This window comes from Bos mutus, chromosome 1, assembly GCF_027580195.1.
Source record: "Bos mutus isolate GX-2022 chromosome 1, NWIPB_WYAK_1.1, whole genome shotgun sequence".
In the NCBI taxonomy this organism is placed as follows: domain Eukaryota; kingdom Metazoa; phylum Chordata; class Mammalia; order Artiodactyla; family Bovidae; genus Bos; species Bos mutus.
In genome coordinates, this window is record NC_091617.1 from 116,307,966 (window position 1) to 116,321,586 (window position 13,621).

The 13,621-nt window shown below is 44.4% G+C and overlaps 1 protein-coding gene across 1 annotated transcript in view; it reads left to right on the forward strand.

Moving 5' to 3' along the window:
- The first annotated feature begins 9,596 nt into the window (after nucleotides 1-9,596).
- The window catches only part of ERICH6 (glutamate rich 6), a 45,516-nt gene continuing 41,491 nt past the window's right edge, over nucleotides 9,597-13,621 (forward strand). Inside the window, exons 1-3 of the mRNA XM_005904800.3 lie at nucleotides 9,597-9,719; nucleotides 10,514-10,571; nucleotides 12,472-12,563. Of these exons, the coding sequence (XP_005904862.3) occupies nucleotides 10,549-10,571; nucleotides 12,472-12,563 (115 nt within the window). The 5' untranslated portion in view covers nucleotides 9,597-9,719; nucleotides 10,514-10,548. The remainder of the gene's footprint in view (nucleotides 9,720-10,513; nucleotides 10,572-12,471; nucleotides 12,564-13,621) is intronic.

Sequence of the window (13,621 nt, forward strand, 5' to 3'; positions counted from 1 at the left end):
TCAGCTGTGTGAGGTTCTGACCTGGGCCCACTGGTTCATCCCTTTGGTCAGCCGGTGGATGGGCTGGGGTGTTCATTCACAGTAGCTGGCTGGCTGACTAGAGGGTGCAGGACCCTCTGCTGCAACTGCTCCGCCTGCCTCGAAGCGGGCTAGCATCTGCCAGCAGCTTAACCCAGGCTTCAGCACCTGAGGGCTTCCTGCGTTCCCAGTAGGAAAAACAGGTAAGCCTCCCAAAGCGGAAGTGCGTACGTACTTCTGCAATATGTCATGTTTGCAAACACTCTTGGCCACAGCCGATCACATGACCAGAACCAACTTCAAGAAGTGGGGAAATGGACTCTAACCTCTTGAGGGCAGAAGATGCAAAGTTACCATAACAGTGAAGGCAGGGAGGGGAGGAATTTGCAGCCATTTTAGTGTTCAATGGACCAGATTCCCTAAAGACCTGTGTAAGGCACGTGGGAATTCCTAGGAGTGTCTGACCTGGCCAGAAGAACAAGAAGCTAGAATGTCTATGGGAAAGGCACACCCCGATTTCAGATTCTTCGTGCTCAGGATGTTTAAGGGGAAAGCTCCTCTTTCAAAGGCAGAGCCTAAGAGGGAAGGCAATCAGTGGTTCCGGTCTAAGAGGTGGTGGGTAGCGGGGTTCAGTCCCGAGCAGCTATGATAGGAACAGAATGGGATAAGAGCTGTAAGTTTGTGAACCCAAGCAAAGGGCACTTGTCAACCAGGATGTGAATTATCCTCTCTGGAAAACTCAGGGCAGCGGCCTTTGCAGTTGAGATTGTGCCAACCAGGCAGGTAAGGGCTTAAGTGATTAACCTGTGAAAGGCAATGAGTGTGACCACTTTCACACCATTTATGGAGAAGTTTATATTAATTATACATATTTTAGTGAATGTTTGGTCATTAAAACTTGTCCTAATGTGTTTACTTCATGAAATTTGCTTCTGCTTCTTGGTCACCACCCCGCTACAATGGCTCACTGGAAACCTTGGCCCTTTTGTTTTCTTCAAGGTGGGTATTATAGACTGAATGTTTTCATCCCCTCAAAATTCATATGTTGAAGCCCTGACGCCAAGGGTGACTCTATGTGGAGATGGGTCCAGGGAAGAAATTAGGGTTAAATGAGGTCTTGTGGGGAGGGGCTCTGATCTGATAGGATTACTGTTCTTCCAAGGAGAGACACTAGGGAACTCACTCCACACTCCCCCACCCCCACCCTCAAGTGATCATGCACCAAGGCAAGGCCTATGAGGACACAGCAAGAAAGCAGCCAGAAAGAAAAATTGCTGGTCCCTTGGTCATGAATTTCTAGCCTCTAAAACTGTGAGAAAATAAGTTCATGTTGTTTAAGCCACCCTTAAACAGGCTATGGTATTAGCAGCCATAGCCAATTAAGACAGTGAATTTAACCTGGTCCTCTAACTGCTTCCCCTCCTTTGCCAGTTCTTCAGTATTCTCTCATGGTCAGAAGTCTGAAATGAGTCTTATGGGGCTAAAGTCACCGTGTTGGCAGGGCTTTGTTGTTGTTTAGTCACTAAGTCACGTCCCACGCTTTTGCAACCCCATGGACTGTAGCGTGCCAGGCTCCTCTGTTTGTGGGATTTCCCTGGCAAGAATACTAGAGTGAGTTGCCATTTCCTTCTCCAGGGAATCTTCCTGACCCAGAAATCCAACCAGAGTCTCCTGCTTGGCAGGCAGATTCTTTACCACTGAGCCACCAGGGAAGCCCATTGGCAGGGCTAGTTCCTTTCAAAAAAATAAAAGAGGAGAATGTAATGGAAGCCTGAGTGGTAGTTCTCTGTGAGGAGGTAACATGTGCCTTAAGACCTCAGTGAGAATTCCCTAGCGGTCCAGTGGTTAGGACTCCGCATTTTCACTGCAGGGGGCATGGGTTTGATCCCTGGTCAGGGAACTAAGGGAGAAAACAATGGCACCCCACTCCAGTACTCTTGCCTGGAAAATCCCATGGACGGAGAAGCCTGGTGGGCTGCAGTCCATGGGGTTGCTAAGAGTCGGACATGACTGAGTGACTTCACTTTCAGTTTTCACTTTCATGCATTGGAGAAGGAAATGGCAACCCACTCCAGTATTCTTGCCTGGAGAATCCCAGGGATGGGGGAGCCTGGTGGGCTGCCATCTATGGGGTCGCACAGAGTCGGACACTCCTGAAGCGATTTAGCAGCAGCAACATCAGGGAACTAAGATCCTGCATGTTGCAGAGTGCAGGAGTGAGGCCAAAAAGAGAACTGAGTGAGGAGGAACCAGCCTTGCAAAGGACTGAAGGAAGATCCAGAGCTAGAGCTGTAAGGTGGACCTTAGTGTCTTGGTTACCTATTACTGCTATAACAAATTACTACAAAGTTGGTGACTTAAAACAACATAAATGTATTATCTTACAGATAGCACTGTTTCGTTTCCTTCTCTAACTCCTTCCAGGATACTAACTTCATGAAGGCAAGGCCAGGCTTCCCAAGACAGCTCCCAACCAATGGTCTTACCCCATGTGTATCCTCAGAGCCTAAAGCACTGAAATCAAGTATTTAATGGATAATTCTCTAACTGAATGTAAAAATAATTGAATAAACTGGGGCATATTTACTTGATGTGATGCAAAAATTAACAAAACGATTGTGACATCATGTCAAATGAAGAAAAGCAAGATATAAAATTGTATATAATCACAAGATGTAAAACAAATGAATATACAGAGAAAGATGAGTAAAGGAAATGCCTCAAATGTTAATAGTGTTTTCTTATGTTTAGATGTTAGAAATGGGAGTAGGTTTTTCCCCTTCCTTTCTTTTATTTTTATTTTTTGAATTTTCAGATTTGCTACTATGAGCATGTGTTACTATCCCCTCACCCCAGCTTTACTGAAGTACAATTAGAATATGTATTAATACTTTTTTCAGTGTCTAGTACTCTGAGTTAGAAATAATCTGCCCAGTCATGCCTGAGTGCCTTCCCAGTAGTAATGTCATCGCACTCTAAGACACCCCCTAATGCCTGTGTGGTGGCATAGGTCACATTTTATTTTCTGTTAGAATTATTTGGAAGCTAGTCATAGCTCCTTCCCATCTGCTGGCTAGGGGCAGAGACTTTCCTTACTCATTTGTGCCCTCAGTGGTATTTCTTTTGCCCTTGGGTCTGCACTTCAAACACACTGCCCAACATATTGCCCATTACAATAATTTTCAGTTGAGTCTCCCTACTAATTAAGCCTCTGTGTTCCCATAATCTAGTGAGTCTAGTCGAATAATCTAGTGAGTCTAGTAGAGCCTAGTTTCAATAGTAAACTAGGCCTTGCTCAAAGCCCTGCAGTGGCTCCCCATCTCACTCAGAGTAAAAGCCAAGGCCCCACACTATTGCCCCCCTTGCATCCTCTGCTCCAGCCACACTGGCCCTTATGTGTCTACAATACTCCTCCCCAGGATCCCTCAACACAGCTCCCTGGCTTTCTTCAGGCTTCTGCTGAAATATTACCCTATCTATAATAGGACGACAGAGGATGAGATGGTTGGATGACATCACCGACTCAATGGACATGAGTTTGAGTAAACTCCGGGAGTTGGCGATGGACCAGGGAGGCCTGGCATGCTGCAGTCCATGGGGTCACAAAGAGTTGGACATGACTGAGCAACTGAACTGAACTGAGAGTAGAACAGAGGTCTTCTGGGCCCACTCTTAAAAGCAACTATTCCTATCCACAACTCTGTGTCCCTCCCACACATACTTTAATTTTCTCCATAGCACTATGACCTTCAGACACACTGATTATTTACTGAGTGTCCCTCCCCTAGTGTAAGCCTCATTCATAGTGGAAGAACAATAGCAAAAAACTGCCACCTTAATGAGGGCTGATGAAGGATGTGCCTGGCATCCCCAGTGTCTTGGTCCATTTAGACTGCTGTAACAAAACACCATAGTCTGGGTGTTTATTTCTCAGAGATTTATTTATCTGAGTTTATTTCTCAGAGATTTATTTCTCTGAGATTTATTTCTCTGAGTAAGAACAGAAGCCGTTTGTACTGCTGCTCCCCCAGGGCGGGGAATGGTCCCTGCTATATAGTACACACTGAGCATTTTTGGAATGAATGATTCCTGAGTGCCCTAAATGAATGAATGAAGTGGTGGATGGTGAGTCCTGTAGGAGGCAGAAAAGGGAGGGATGACCCTGGAGTGGTTAAGTTTCAGCAAAGATAAAGAGTATTTATTTCTCTGAACTTCAGGGGCAGTCCAGAGACAAGAAACAAGAAACAGAGTTAAGCTTAAGGACTGAAAGTGATGGAAGCAAAAGAGTTGAAGCTGGGTTTGACTGCAAAAAAAAAAAAAAATCATAAGGGGATATGCAGTCAGGGAGGGGAGAGCAGCAGAAGGATTTAAGGACTTTGGTAAAGAGGAATGTTTGCTACATCTCCCTTTCCCAAGGCTGTCTCTGCTGGTTGCATGGCAATCAAGAGAGAGCAGTCCATGTAAAACATTGAGGGGAAAGAAAGGTCCGTCTAGTCAAGGCTGTGGTTGGGGAAACAGTGGAAACAGTGTCAGACTTTTTTGGGGGGGCTCCAAAATCACTGCAGATGTTGATTGCAGGCATGAAATTAAAAGATGGTTACTCCTTGGGAGGAAAGTTATGACCAACCTAGATAGCATATTCAAAAGCAGAGATATTACTTTGCCAACAGAGGTCCGTCTAGTCAAGGCTATGGTTTTCCCAGTGGTCATGTATGGATGTGAGAGTTGGACTGTGAAGAAGGCTGAGCGCCGAAGAAATGATGCTTTTGAACTGTGGTGCTGGAGAATACTCTTTTCGAGTCCCTTGGACTGCAAGGAGATCCAACCAGTCCATCCTAAAGGAGACCAGTTCTGGGTGTTCATTGGAAGGACTGATGCTGAAGCTGAAGCTCCAATGCTTTGGCCACCTCATGCGAACAGCTGACTCATTGGAAAAGACTCTGATGCTGGGAGGTATTGGGGGCAGGAGGAGAAGGGGACGACAGAGGATGAGATGGCTGGGTGGCATCACTGACTCGATGCACATGAGTTTGGGTGAACTCTGGGAGTTGGTGATGGACAGGGAGGCCTGGCGTGCTGCAATTCATGGGGTTGCAAAGAGTTGGACACGACTGAGCGACTGAACTGAACTGAACTGAACTGAAACGTGCTCTCAGAAAAATTTTCTGAAAGGAGCTTGTGGGAAAGGAGAGGGTTCTGACATTTAGAAAGATGCTCCTCATAGCTAATTACTATGATCTAAGTGTTTTTGTCATCCGCCTTCCCAAAGGTTATATATTGAAATTTTAAAACCCAGTGTGATGGTATTAGGAATTAGGGCCTTTGGGAGGTGCTTAGGTCATGATGGTGAAGCCCTCATGAATGAGATTAGTGCACTAATAAAAGAGATCCTCCAAAAGCTCCCTTGCTCCTTCCACTCTTCCTCTCTGAGGACACAGTGAAAAGACAGAGGTTTATAAGCCAGCCCGTGGGCCTTCACCAGGCACCAAATCTACCACCACCTGGATCTTGTACTTCCCAGTCTCTAGAACTGGGAGAAATAAATCTCTGAGAAATAAACACCCAGACTATGGTGTTTTGTTACAGCAGTCTAAATGGACCAAGACACTGGGGATGCCAGGCACATCCTTCATCAGCCCTCATTAAGGCTGCAGTTTTTCGCTGTTGTTCTTCCACTATGAATGAGAACAATGCAAAAGCATCCAAAGACCCTAAACTTTCTTCCTGAACAGAGAACTGTCTTATAGCACATTTGAAGTATTCTGTATACAAATAAGTTTGCACTGGGCAAAAATTCACTCACTTGACTTTCTCAAAGTGGCTGTATTCATGGCAGTCTTCAGAGAGAAAATGGCAAATAGAAAGAGAAACAAAATTCCAAATGATGACAACAGAGAATATTCCACAGGAAAAAATATTTTTTAAAAAAATCTACTTACATCGGAAACACGTAAAACATTATTTCACAGATACTAGAAGTAATATTTTTTCCTAAACGAAACTATATGGTCTTATATGGAAGCAACCTAAATGTCCATCAACAGATGAATGGAAAAATAAGATGTGGTACATATATACAAGGGAATATGCAGTTCAGTTCAGTTGCTCAGTCGTGTCCGACTCTTCTCGACCCCATGAATCGCAGCATGCCACCCCATGAATCGCAGCATGCCAGGCCTCCCTGTCCATCAACAACTCCCAGAGTTCACTGAGACTCACGTCCATCGAGTCAGTGATGCCATCCAGCCATCTCATCCTCTGTCATCCCCTTCTCCTCCTGCCCCAATCCCTCCCAGCATCAGAGTCTTTTCCAATGAGTCAACTCTTCGCATGAGGTGGCCAAAGTACTGGAGTTTCAGCTTTAGCATCATTCCTTCCAAAGAAATCCCAGGACTGATCTCCTTTAGAATGGACTGGTTGGATCTTCTTGCAGTCCATGGGATATTACTCAGCCATAAAAATGAATAAAATAATGCCATTTGCACCAACATGGATGGATCTAGAGATTGTTATACTGAGGGACTTAAGTGAGACACAGGAAGACAATTATCATATGATATTGCTTATATGTTTGAAATCTGAAAAAAAGGGTACAAATGAACTTATTTACAAAATAGTAACAGACTCATAGGGCTTCCCTCACGGCTCAGTGGTAAAGAACATACGTGCCAATGCAGGAGACATCAGTTCAATTCCTGGATTGGTAAGAGCCCTTGGAGAAGGAAATGGCAACCCGCTCCAGTATTCTTGCCTGGGAAATCCCATGGACAAAGGACCCTGGAGGTTTACAGTCCCTGGAGTTGCAAAAGAGTCAGACACGACTTAGCAACTAAACAGCAACAACAACAGACTCATAGACACAGAAAACAAACTTATGGTTACCAAAGGGGAAAGCTGAGGGGAAGGATAAATTAGGAAGTTGGGGTATTAATATATACACACAGCTGCTGCTGCTGCTGCTGCTAAGTCGCTTCAGTCGTGTCCGACTCTGTGCAACCCCATGGACAGCAGCCCACCAGGCTCCCCCGTCCCTGGGATTCTCCAGGCAAGAACACTGGAGTGGGTTGCCATTTCCTTCTCCAATGCAGGAAAGTGAAAAGTGAAAGTGAAGTCGCTCAGCCCACCAGGCTCCTCCGTCCATGGGATTTTCCAAGCAAGAGTACTGGAGTCAGGTGCCATCGCCTTCTCCGATAGACCTCCATATTATTACAAGCTAGGCTGGTGCTCACTGCCAGGCCATGTAGTCCTCCTGTTGGATAGATTCTCGAAGAATAACAACCTCAAACAAGGGGCTACAAACTGGAATGTTGGTATCCCCTTAAAATTCTTCTGTTGAAACCTAATTTCCAATGTGATGGTACTTGGAGGTGGGGCCTTAGTGTAATGATTAGGTCATAAGGACAGAGCCCTCATGAATGGGATTAATGCCCTTAAAAAAGAGGCCCAGAGAGTTCCCTCTCTCCTTCTGGCATGTGAGTTCACTTCAGTTCAGTTGCTCAGTTGTGTCCGACTCTGTGATACCATGAACTGCAGCACGCCAGGCCTCCCTGTCCATCACCAACTCCCGGAGTTCACCCAAACCCATGTCCATTGAGTTGGTGATGCCATTCAACCATCTCATCCTCTGTCGTCCCCTTCTCCTCCTGCCCTCAATCTTTCCCAGCATCAGGAAATGAGCTCTTTTCAAAAGAGCTCTTTTCAAGTGACTCTTTTCAAATGAGTCAGCTCTTCACAGCAGGTGGCCAAAGTATTGGAGTTTCAGCTTCAGCATCAGTCCTTCCAATGAACAGCCAGGACTGATCTCCTTTAGGATGGACTGGTTGGATCTCCTTGCAGTCCAAGGGACTCTCAAGAGTCTTCTCCAACACCACAGTTCAAAAGCATCAATCCTTCAGCACTCAGCCTTCATTATAGTCCAACTCTCACATCCATACATGGCTACTGGAAAACCATATCCTTGACTAGATGGACCTTTGCTGGCAAAGTAATGTCTCTTCTTTTCAATATGCTATCAAGGTTGGTCATAACTTTTCTTCCAAGGAGTAAGCGTCTTTTAATTTCATGGCTGCAATCACCATCTGCAGTGATTTTGGAGCCCCAAAAAATAAAGTCAGCCACTGTTTCCCCATCTATTTCCCATGAAGTGATGGGACCGGATGCCATGATTTTAGTTTTCTGAATGTTGAGCTTTAAGTCAACTTTTTTACTCTCCTCTTTCACCTTTATCAAGAGGCTCTTTAGTTCCTCTTCATTTTCTGCCATAAGGGTGGTGTCATCTGCGTATCTGAGGTTATTGATATTTCTCCCGGCAATCTTGATTCCAGCTTGGGCTTCCTCCAGCCCAGCGTTTTTCATGATATACTCTGCATATAAGTTAAATAAAGCAGGGTGACAATATACAGCCTTGACGTACTCCTTTTCCTAACCAGTCTGTTGTACCATGTCCAGTTCTAACTGTTGCTTCCTGACCTGCATACAGGTTTCTCTGAGCGCCCAAGAATTGATGCTTTTGAACTGTGGTGTTGGAGAAGACTCTTGAAAGTCCCTTGGACTGCAAAGAGATCCAACCAGTCCATTCTGAAGGAGATCAGCCCTGGGATTTCTTTGGAAGGAATGATGCTAAAGCTGAAACTCCAGTACTTTGGCCACCTCATGCGAAGAGTTGACTCCTTGGACAAGACTCTGATGTTGGGAGGGATTGGGGGCAAGAGGAGAAGGGGACGACAGAGGATGAGATGGCTGGATGGCATCACTGACTCGGTGGATGTGAGTCTGAGTGAACTCTGGGAGTTGGTGATGGACAGGGAGGCCTGGCGTGCTGCGATTCATGGGGTCGCAGAGTCGGACACGACTGAGCGACTGATCTGATCTGATCTGAAGTTCTACAAAAATATCGAATCGTGTTGTACACTAGAAATTAATACAATATTTTAAGTCAACTATACCTCCTTTTTTTTTTAATTAAAAAAAATTTTAAAGACTGGCTCCAAATAAGCTGAGAAATTAGAAAGGAGGATCAGTTAGCAGCAGGCCGTTAGAATTTCCCGCTGGAGTCCAGAACACAGATGCCAAAGGAATCTGCAGGGGTCCTGGCTACCGTCCCCGTCGGCCCCTCTCCTCCCAGCGCCAGTCCTCCCGGCTGAGGGGTCCTGCGACTTTAACCTCCAGGCTCGCAGGCCGAACTGCGGGCGGTTGCCCAGGGAGACGGACGCACAGAAGGCGGCGCGCCCCCGGGCCCTGGACCCGCCGGTGTCCTTTGTGCTAGCGGGGATCCTGCTTCCCGCCTGCCACGGCCAACATGCACTCGCAACGCAGCTTCGGAAAGCCCGAGAAGGAGCAGGGCCACGAGGAGGAGGAAGAGGAGGAAGAGGAGCAGGAGGTGAACGTGGAGGAAGAGGAGGAGGAGGAAGAAGAGGAGGCGGTGGAGGAGGAAGAGGAGGAGGAGAAGGAAGAGGACCAGCAGGCGGTGGCGGAGCTGGAAAAGGAGCTGGAGGCCTTTGGGAGGTTCAGCGAGGAGTACTTTTCGAAGTTTTGGGACTTCGGAGATGCCAGTGAGGAAGGCTGGCCTCGCCCCCGCTTAGCCAGCGTCGTTAGCCCCAGCCTGAGCCCAACGCTGACGCTCAGGACGCCGAGCCTGTCGTGGTGGAGCCAGACGTCTGTGCCCAGCGACAGCGCCCCCTCCAGGATCTCTTCCCAAAAAAGTACCGCCCCCTCGCCCCTCGCCCCCGACGCCGAGCCCTTTCCTCTAAGGCTTCTCGATCCCTAGGGGAGAGCTGATACAACTCCTCTATAACCTTCGTCTACCGGGTGTCAGTTTCCAAATACACTCACCACTGCCCATACACCCGTATCTCAGTCCTTTCTCTCAAAGACCTTGAAATCTTGGCTGAGCGGCTGTGATAGTTCATAGTTTAGAATGAAGGGGAAGCATCCTCCTAAAACAGGAAACAGACAGTACTGTACCGAGTGCTCGCTTTATAACTTGTACGAGTGCATTCAGTGATCGTGTCCTCTGTCTCATATTCATTCTGTCCTCCCGCCTCTCTCTCTCTCTCTCATACCACGAGGAAGAGGAAGGAGTAGTGCTTTAAGGATGTTCTGCTATTGAAACAGCCCTACCTCCCCTTACCCCCCCCCCCAAAAATAAACAGCTCACATTTGTGCCTAAGTGTACTGAAACCACTCCAACCACTTGGAAGCAGAGCAGTTGCTTAGAGTAGATTTCGTCCATCCCCCAGTTTTGGTCTGGATCACTCTTTGCTGAGGCTAAGCGTGTTGAGGGCAGGAGGAGGGACTGTACTCGGCTTTATGGTATGTTTAACAGCATCCCTGTCTACATCTGACTCTGCTAGTTAGCCCCTACTAGGCTTTGTGACAATCAAAAATTGTCAAAATGTCTTTAGATATTGCTAAATGTTTCCTGGGGACAAAAGTGACCTTTGAGAACCATTGATTCAAATGGAATGGCTAAATTGTTTCGTGTTTTATTCAACAGGTTTTCCTAAAATATTTCAGACATTTAGGAAAGACATGTCTGAAATGAATTTTGATAGGTAAGAAATTGTTTTCAGTTTTCATCTTATTATTTTTTGAAAATGATGTTTACTTTGGGGATGAACGTGTCAGGAAGGTAGAGTAAGATCATCCAGGGCATTTGCAACTAATATATATATATTTAAAATTTTAATCTACACTGTTAGACACTTTGGAGCGGATAGAGACAGGGTCCTTGCCCATCTCTGGCCTATTATTTACCTGTAGATTTCTGTACCCCTCTCTGTTCCCTCTTCCACTCACCAGAGTTAACATACTATTAACAGTTTGTTTTGTTTCCAGTAAAATTTAAATAGCAGATTTTCATTACTTGATTTATTAACATAGCTACTGACCTCCCATCATGAAAGCTGAGGAATGTAACTCACACCACTTCCCTCCTCTCCATTTTCAGTAGTTATATTATATTTAATTTTTCTAACCTTTAAGACTTTAGAGTATTTAAATCTCTACTTCTTGGTTTATCAATTTTAGTGACTATTAACTCTTTTAAAAAATTAACACCTTAATGAACTGCTACTTCCTTCTCTCCTCTTACCCTTTACTTTCCCAATAAACAACAAATTATTTAACAGATTTTATTAAAATATATAATATAGTCATATAAAGTCATATTACTTTACTAAGTTTTATTGTGATTGTGTGTTGTGTAATTATTATTAGTTCTTAGTGCTTTGGGTGCAAGTTGATTCTAAAAGTTGGAAACCAATAACCAATACTCATAATTTCTTGCTGAGAAACCAATACTGTGACTGCACGCTTGTACAAGAAAATGAAAGCCTATGTCCATAAAACTTGGCTCCTAAAAGGAGAACTTCTGAACCCTTGGTTGTTTTTAGTTGTCTTCAATTTTTCTGAATTGGGCTAATGGCCATTCTTTCTTGATTTCCATTTTGCTCTTTTTCTTTTTATCCCTCTTCTTTTTGCTGGAGAAAATTCCTCAGGTAATTATTTTGTATTGATCTCATGGACAGTCAAATTTCTGAGTTCTTGCCTGTCTTAAAATTTCTTCCATGTTCCTTTACTCTTGGTCTCGTAACTTGTTTCCCTGGGAAGTTAGACAAACAGGACTCCCCCAGATGGAGTGGCTTCAACAGAGCAGTTCTCCAGCCATTACAGTACAGTCATTTCAGAATTAAAACACACAATGTACCAGAAACAAAGCTTCAAAAAAGGAAGGTGGAGACATAAGAGAACTGAGAAAGGTGAAAAAGTAACAGTCCTAACGTTGACTAAACTCTTTGGGAAATTTTTGTCTGATATTTTTAGAAGAGCCAGCAAATTACTGCAAAACAAACAAACAAACAAAAAACCCCTGAAACTCAAAGAGGCAAAGGAACTTGAAAAGCAATAGTTACTATTTATTTGTTACCAGTAACAGTCATTTTAGCTAGTCAGTAAATTCCTGCTTCCGGTTATGTCAATGTTAACTGACTGATAAAGCTCCACAATACTTGTGGGATGAATACAGAATGCTTAATTACGATGCATTTAACTTCAGCCCTTTAAAAAGACTGGATTTTTGTACAGCTATTTTAAAACGAACAGTATGTTCTAATTTAAATTCAAATAAATGTTTAAACACACATACCATCATTGCCAATGCCAACAATAATGACACACATACACAGAGAGAGGGGTGGTAATTTACTCTCTGAGAGAAATAATATGGTATTGGGAGCCTCTAAGATTTAGAAAGGAGTACTTTGCAAAGAACAGATACGACACTAGCACAGTGTGCCTGACTTTACTGAAGACATAAGAATGGAAGAAAATATTTCCAAGAAATCAGGGTCTTCTAGGGACATTTGTTATTTGATTGTTAAATGTACCAGATTTAAAAGGACTGCTAACAACTCTCTAGGTATACTGAAAACAAGCATTTTGTCTAAATTTCAGGGCTATCTATCACAGTCTGCATCCAAAAGTTCCAGTATCAATACAAACAGAAGAAAGTTGGCTTCAAGAATTGGCTGACATGGAGAAGCCCAGTGAGTGGTTTGGTTCTGAAGCTTTTGCTGGGAGGTGGGACTGCATGCTGGAAAGAGCATGGGGGTAGGCGACCAGGGGAGGTAGAATTAAACCCCAGCACCAACACGAACTAACACTGTGACAACTAGGCAAGTCAGTTCACCTCACTGACTCTCCTTCTTCCTCTATTGGCCATAATAATCCTTGTCTCATAGGACCATTAATGAAGATCAAAGTGAGATTCAACATTGAAAATCCTTGGCACTGAGTCTTTAGTAAATGGTAGCACCTGTGTTCACATCAAGAGATAGTCTGCCATCATATTTTGATACATATCTCTCTTTTTTATTATAGAAGTAACATATGCATGCTGTTTTTTAAACATCAAACCATTAAGAAAAATATAATGGGAACATTAAGTTTTTAACTTACTCAGTATATTCCTCAGAAGTGATCATTATGAACAGCCTTTCCTTTAAACTTTATTATTTGTTGTATGTTGGATCGTATGTTCATCAGATGTTTACAGAGCACATACCTGTAATAGGTCAAGTACCTGTCATAGGTCAGTTTCCTATTCTAGCGTCACAGCAACGAATAAAGCAGACAAACCCCTGTCTCAGTGGTCTTCTATTAAAGTGTGGGGGATGGAGGTGACGGTGATAGTGACATAAATAATACACAAAGCAAGTAAATGCACAATGGCTTAGATGATGTAAGTGCTAAGGAGAAAAATAGAGCAGGCAGAGGGCTGGGAAGTGCTGGACAAGTGGGTCAAAGTTTACACAGGATGCTCAGGGAAATCTTCACTGAGAAACTGAAGTGTTTGAGTACAGACCTCGAAGTGTGAGAGTGATGATGATCTCTGGGGAAAGAGTGTTACAGGCATAGGGAAGAGCAAGCTCTTCCCTCTAAAACAATGGAGGCAGCCAGAGTGGCTGCAGTGGAGTGAGGAAGGAAGTGAATTCTAGGTAATAAGGTCAGAGAGATGGTGAGGACCAGACCTTATTCAATGAGAATGAAGTCCGAAGTCACTGGAGGGCCTGCCCAGAGGAGTGACACAATCTAACATAAAAAT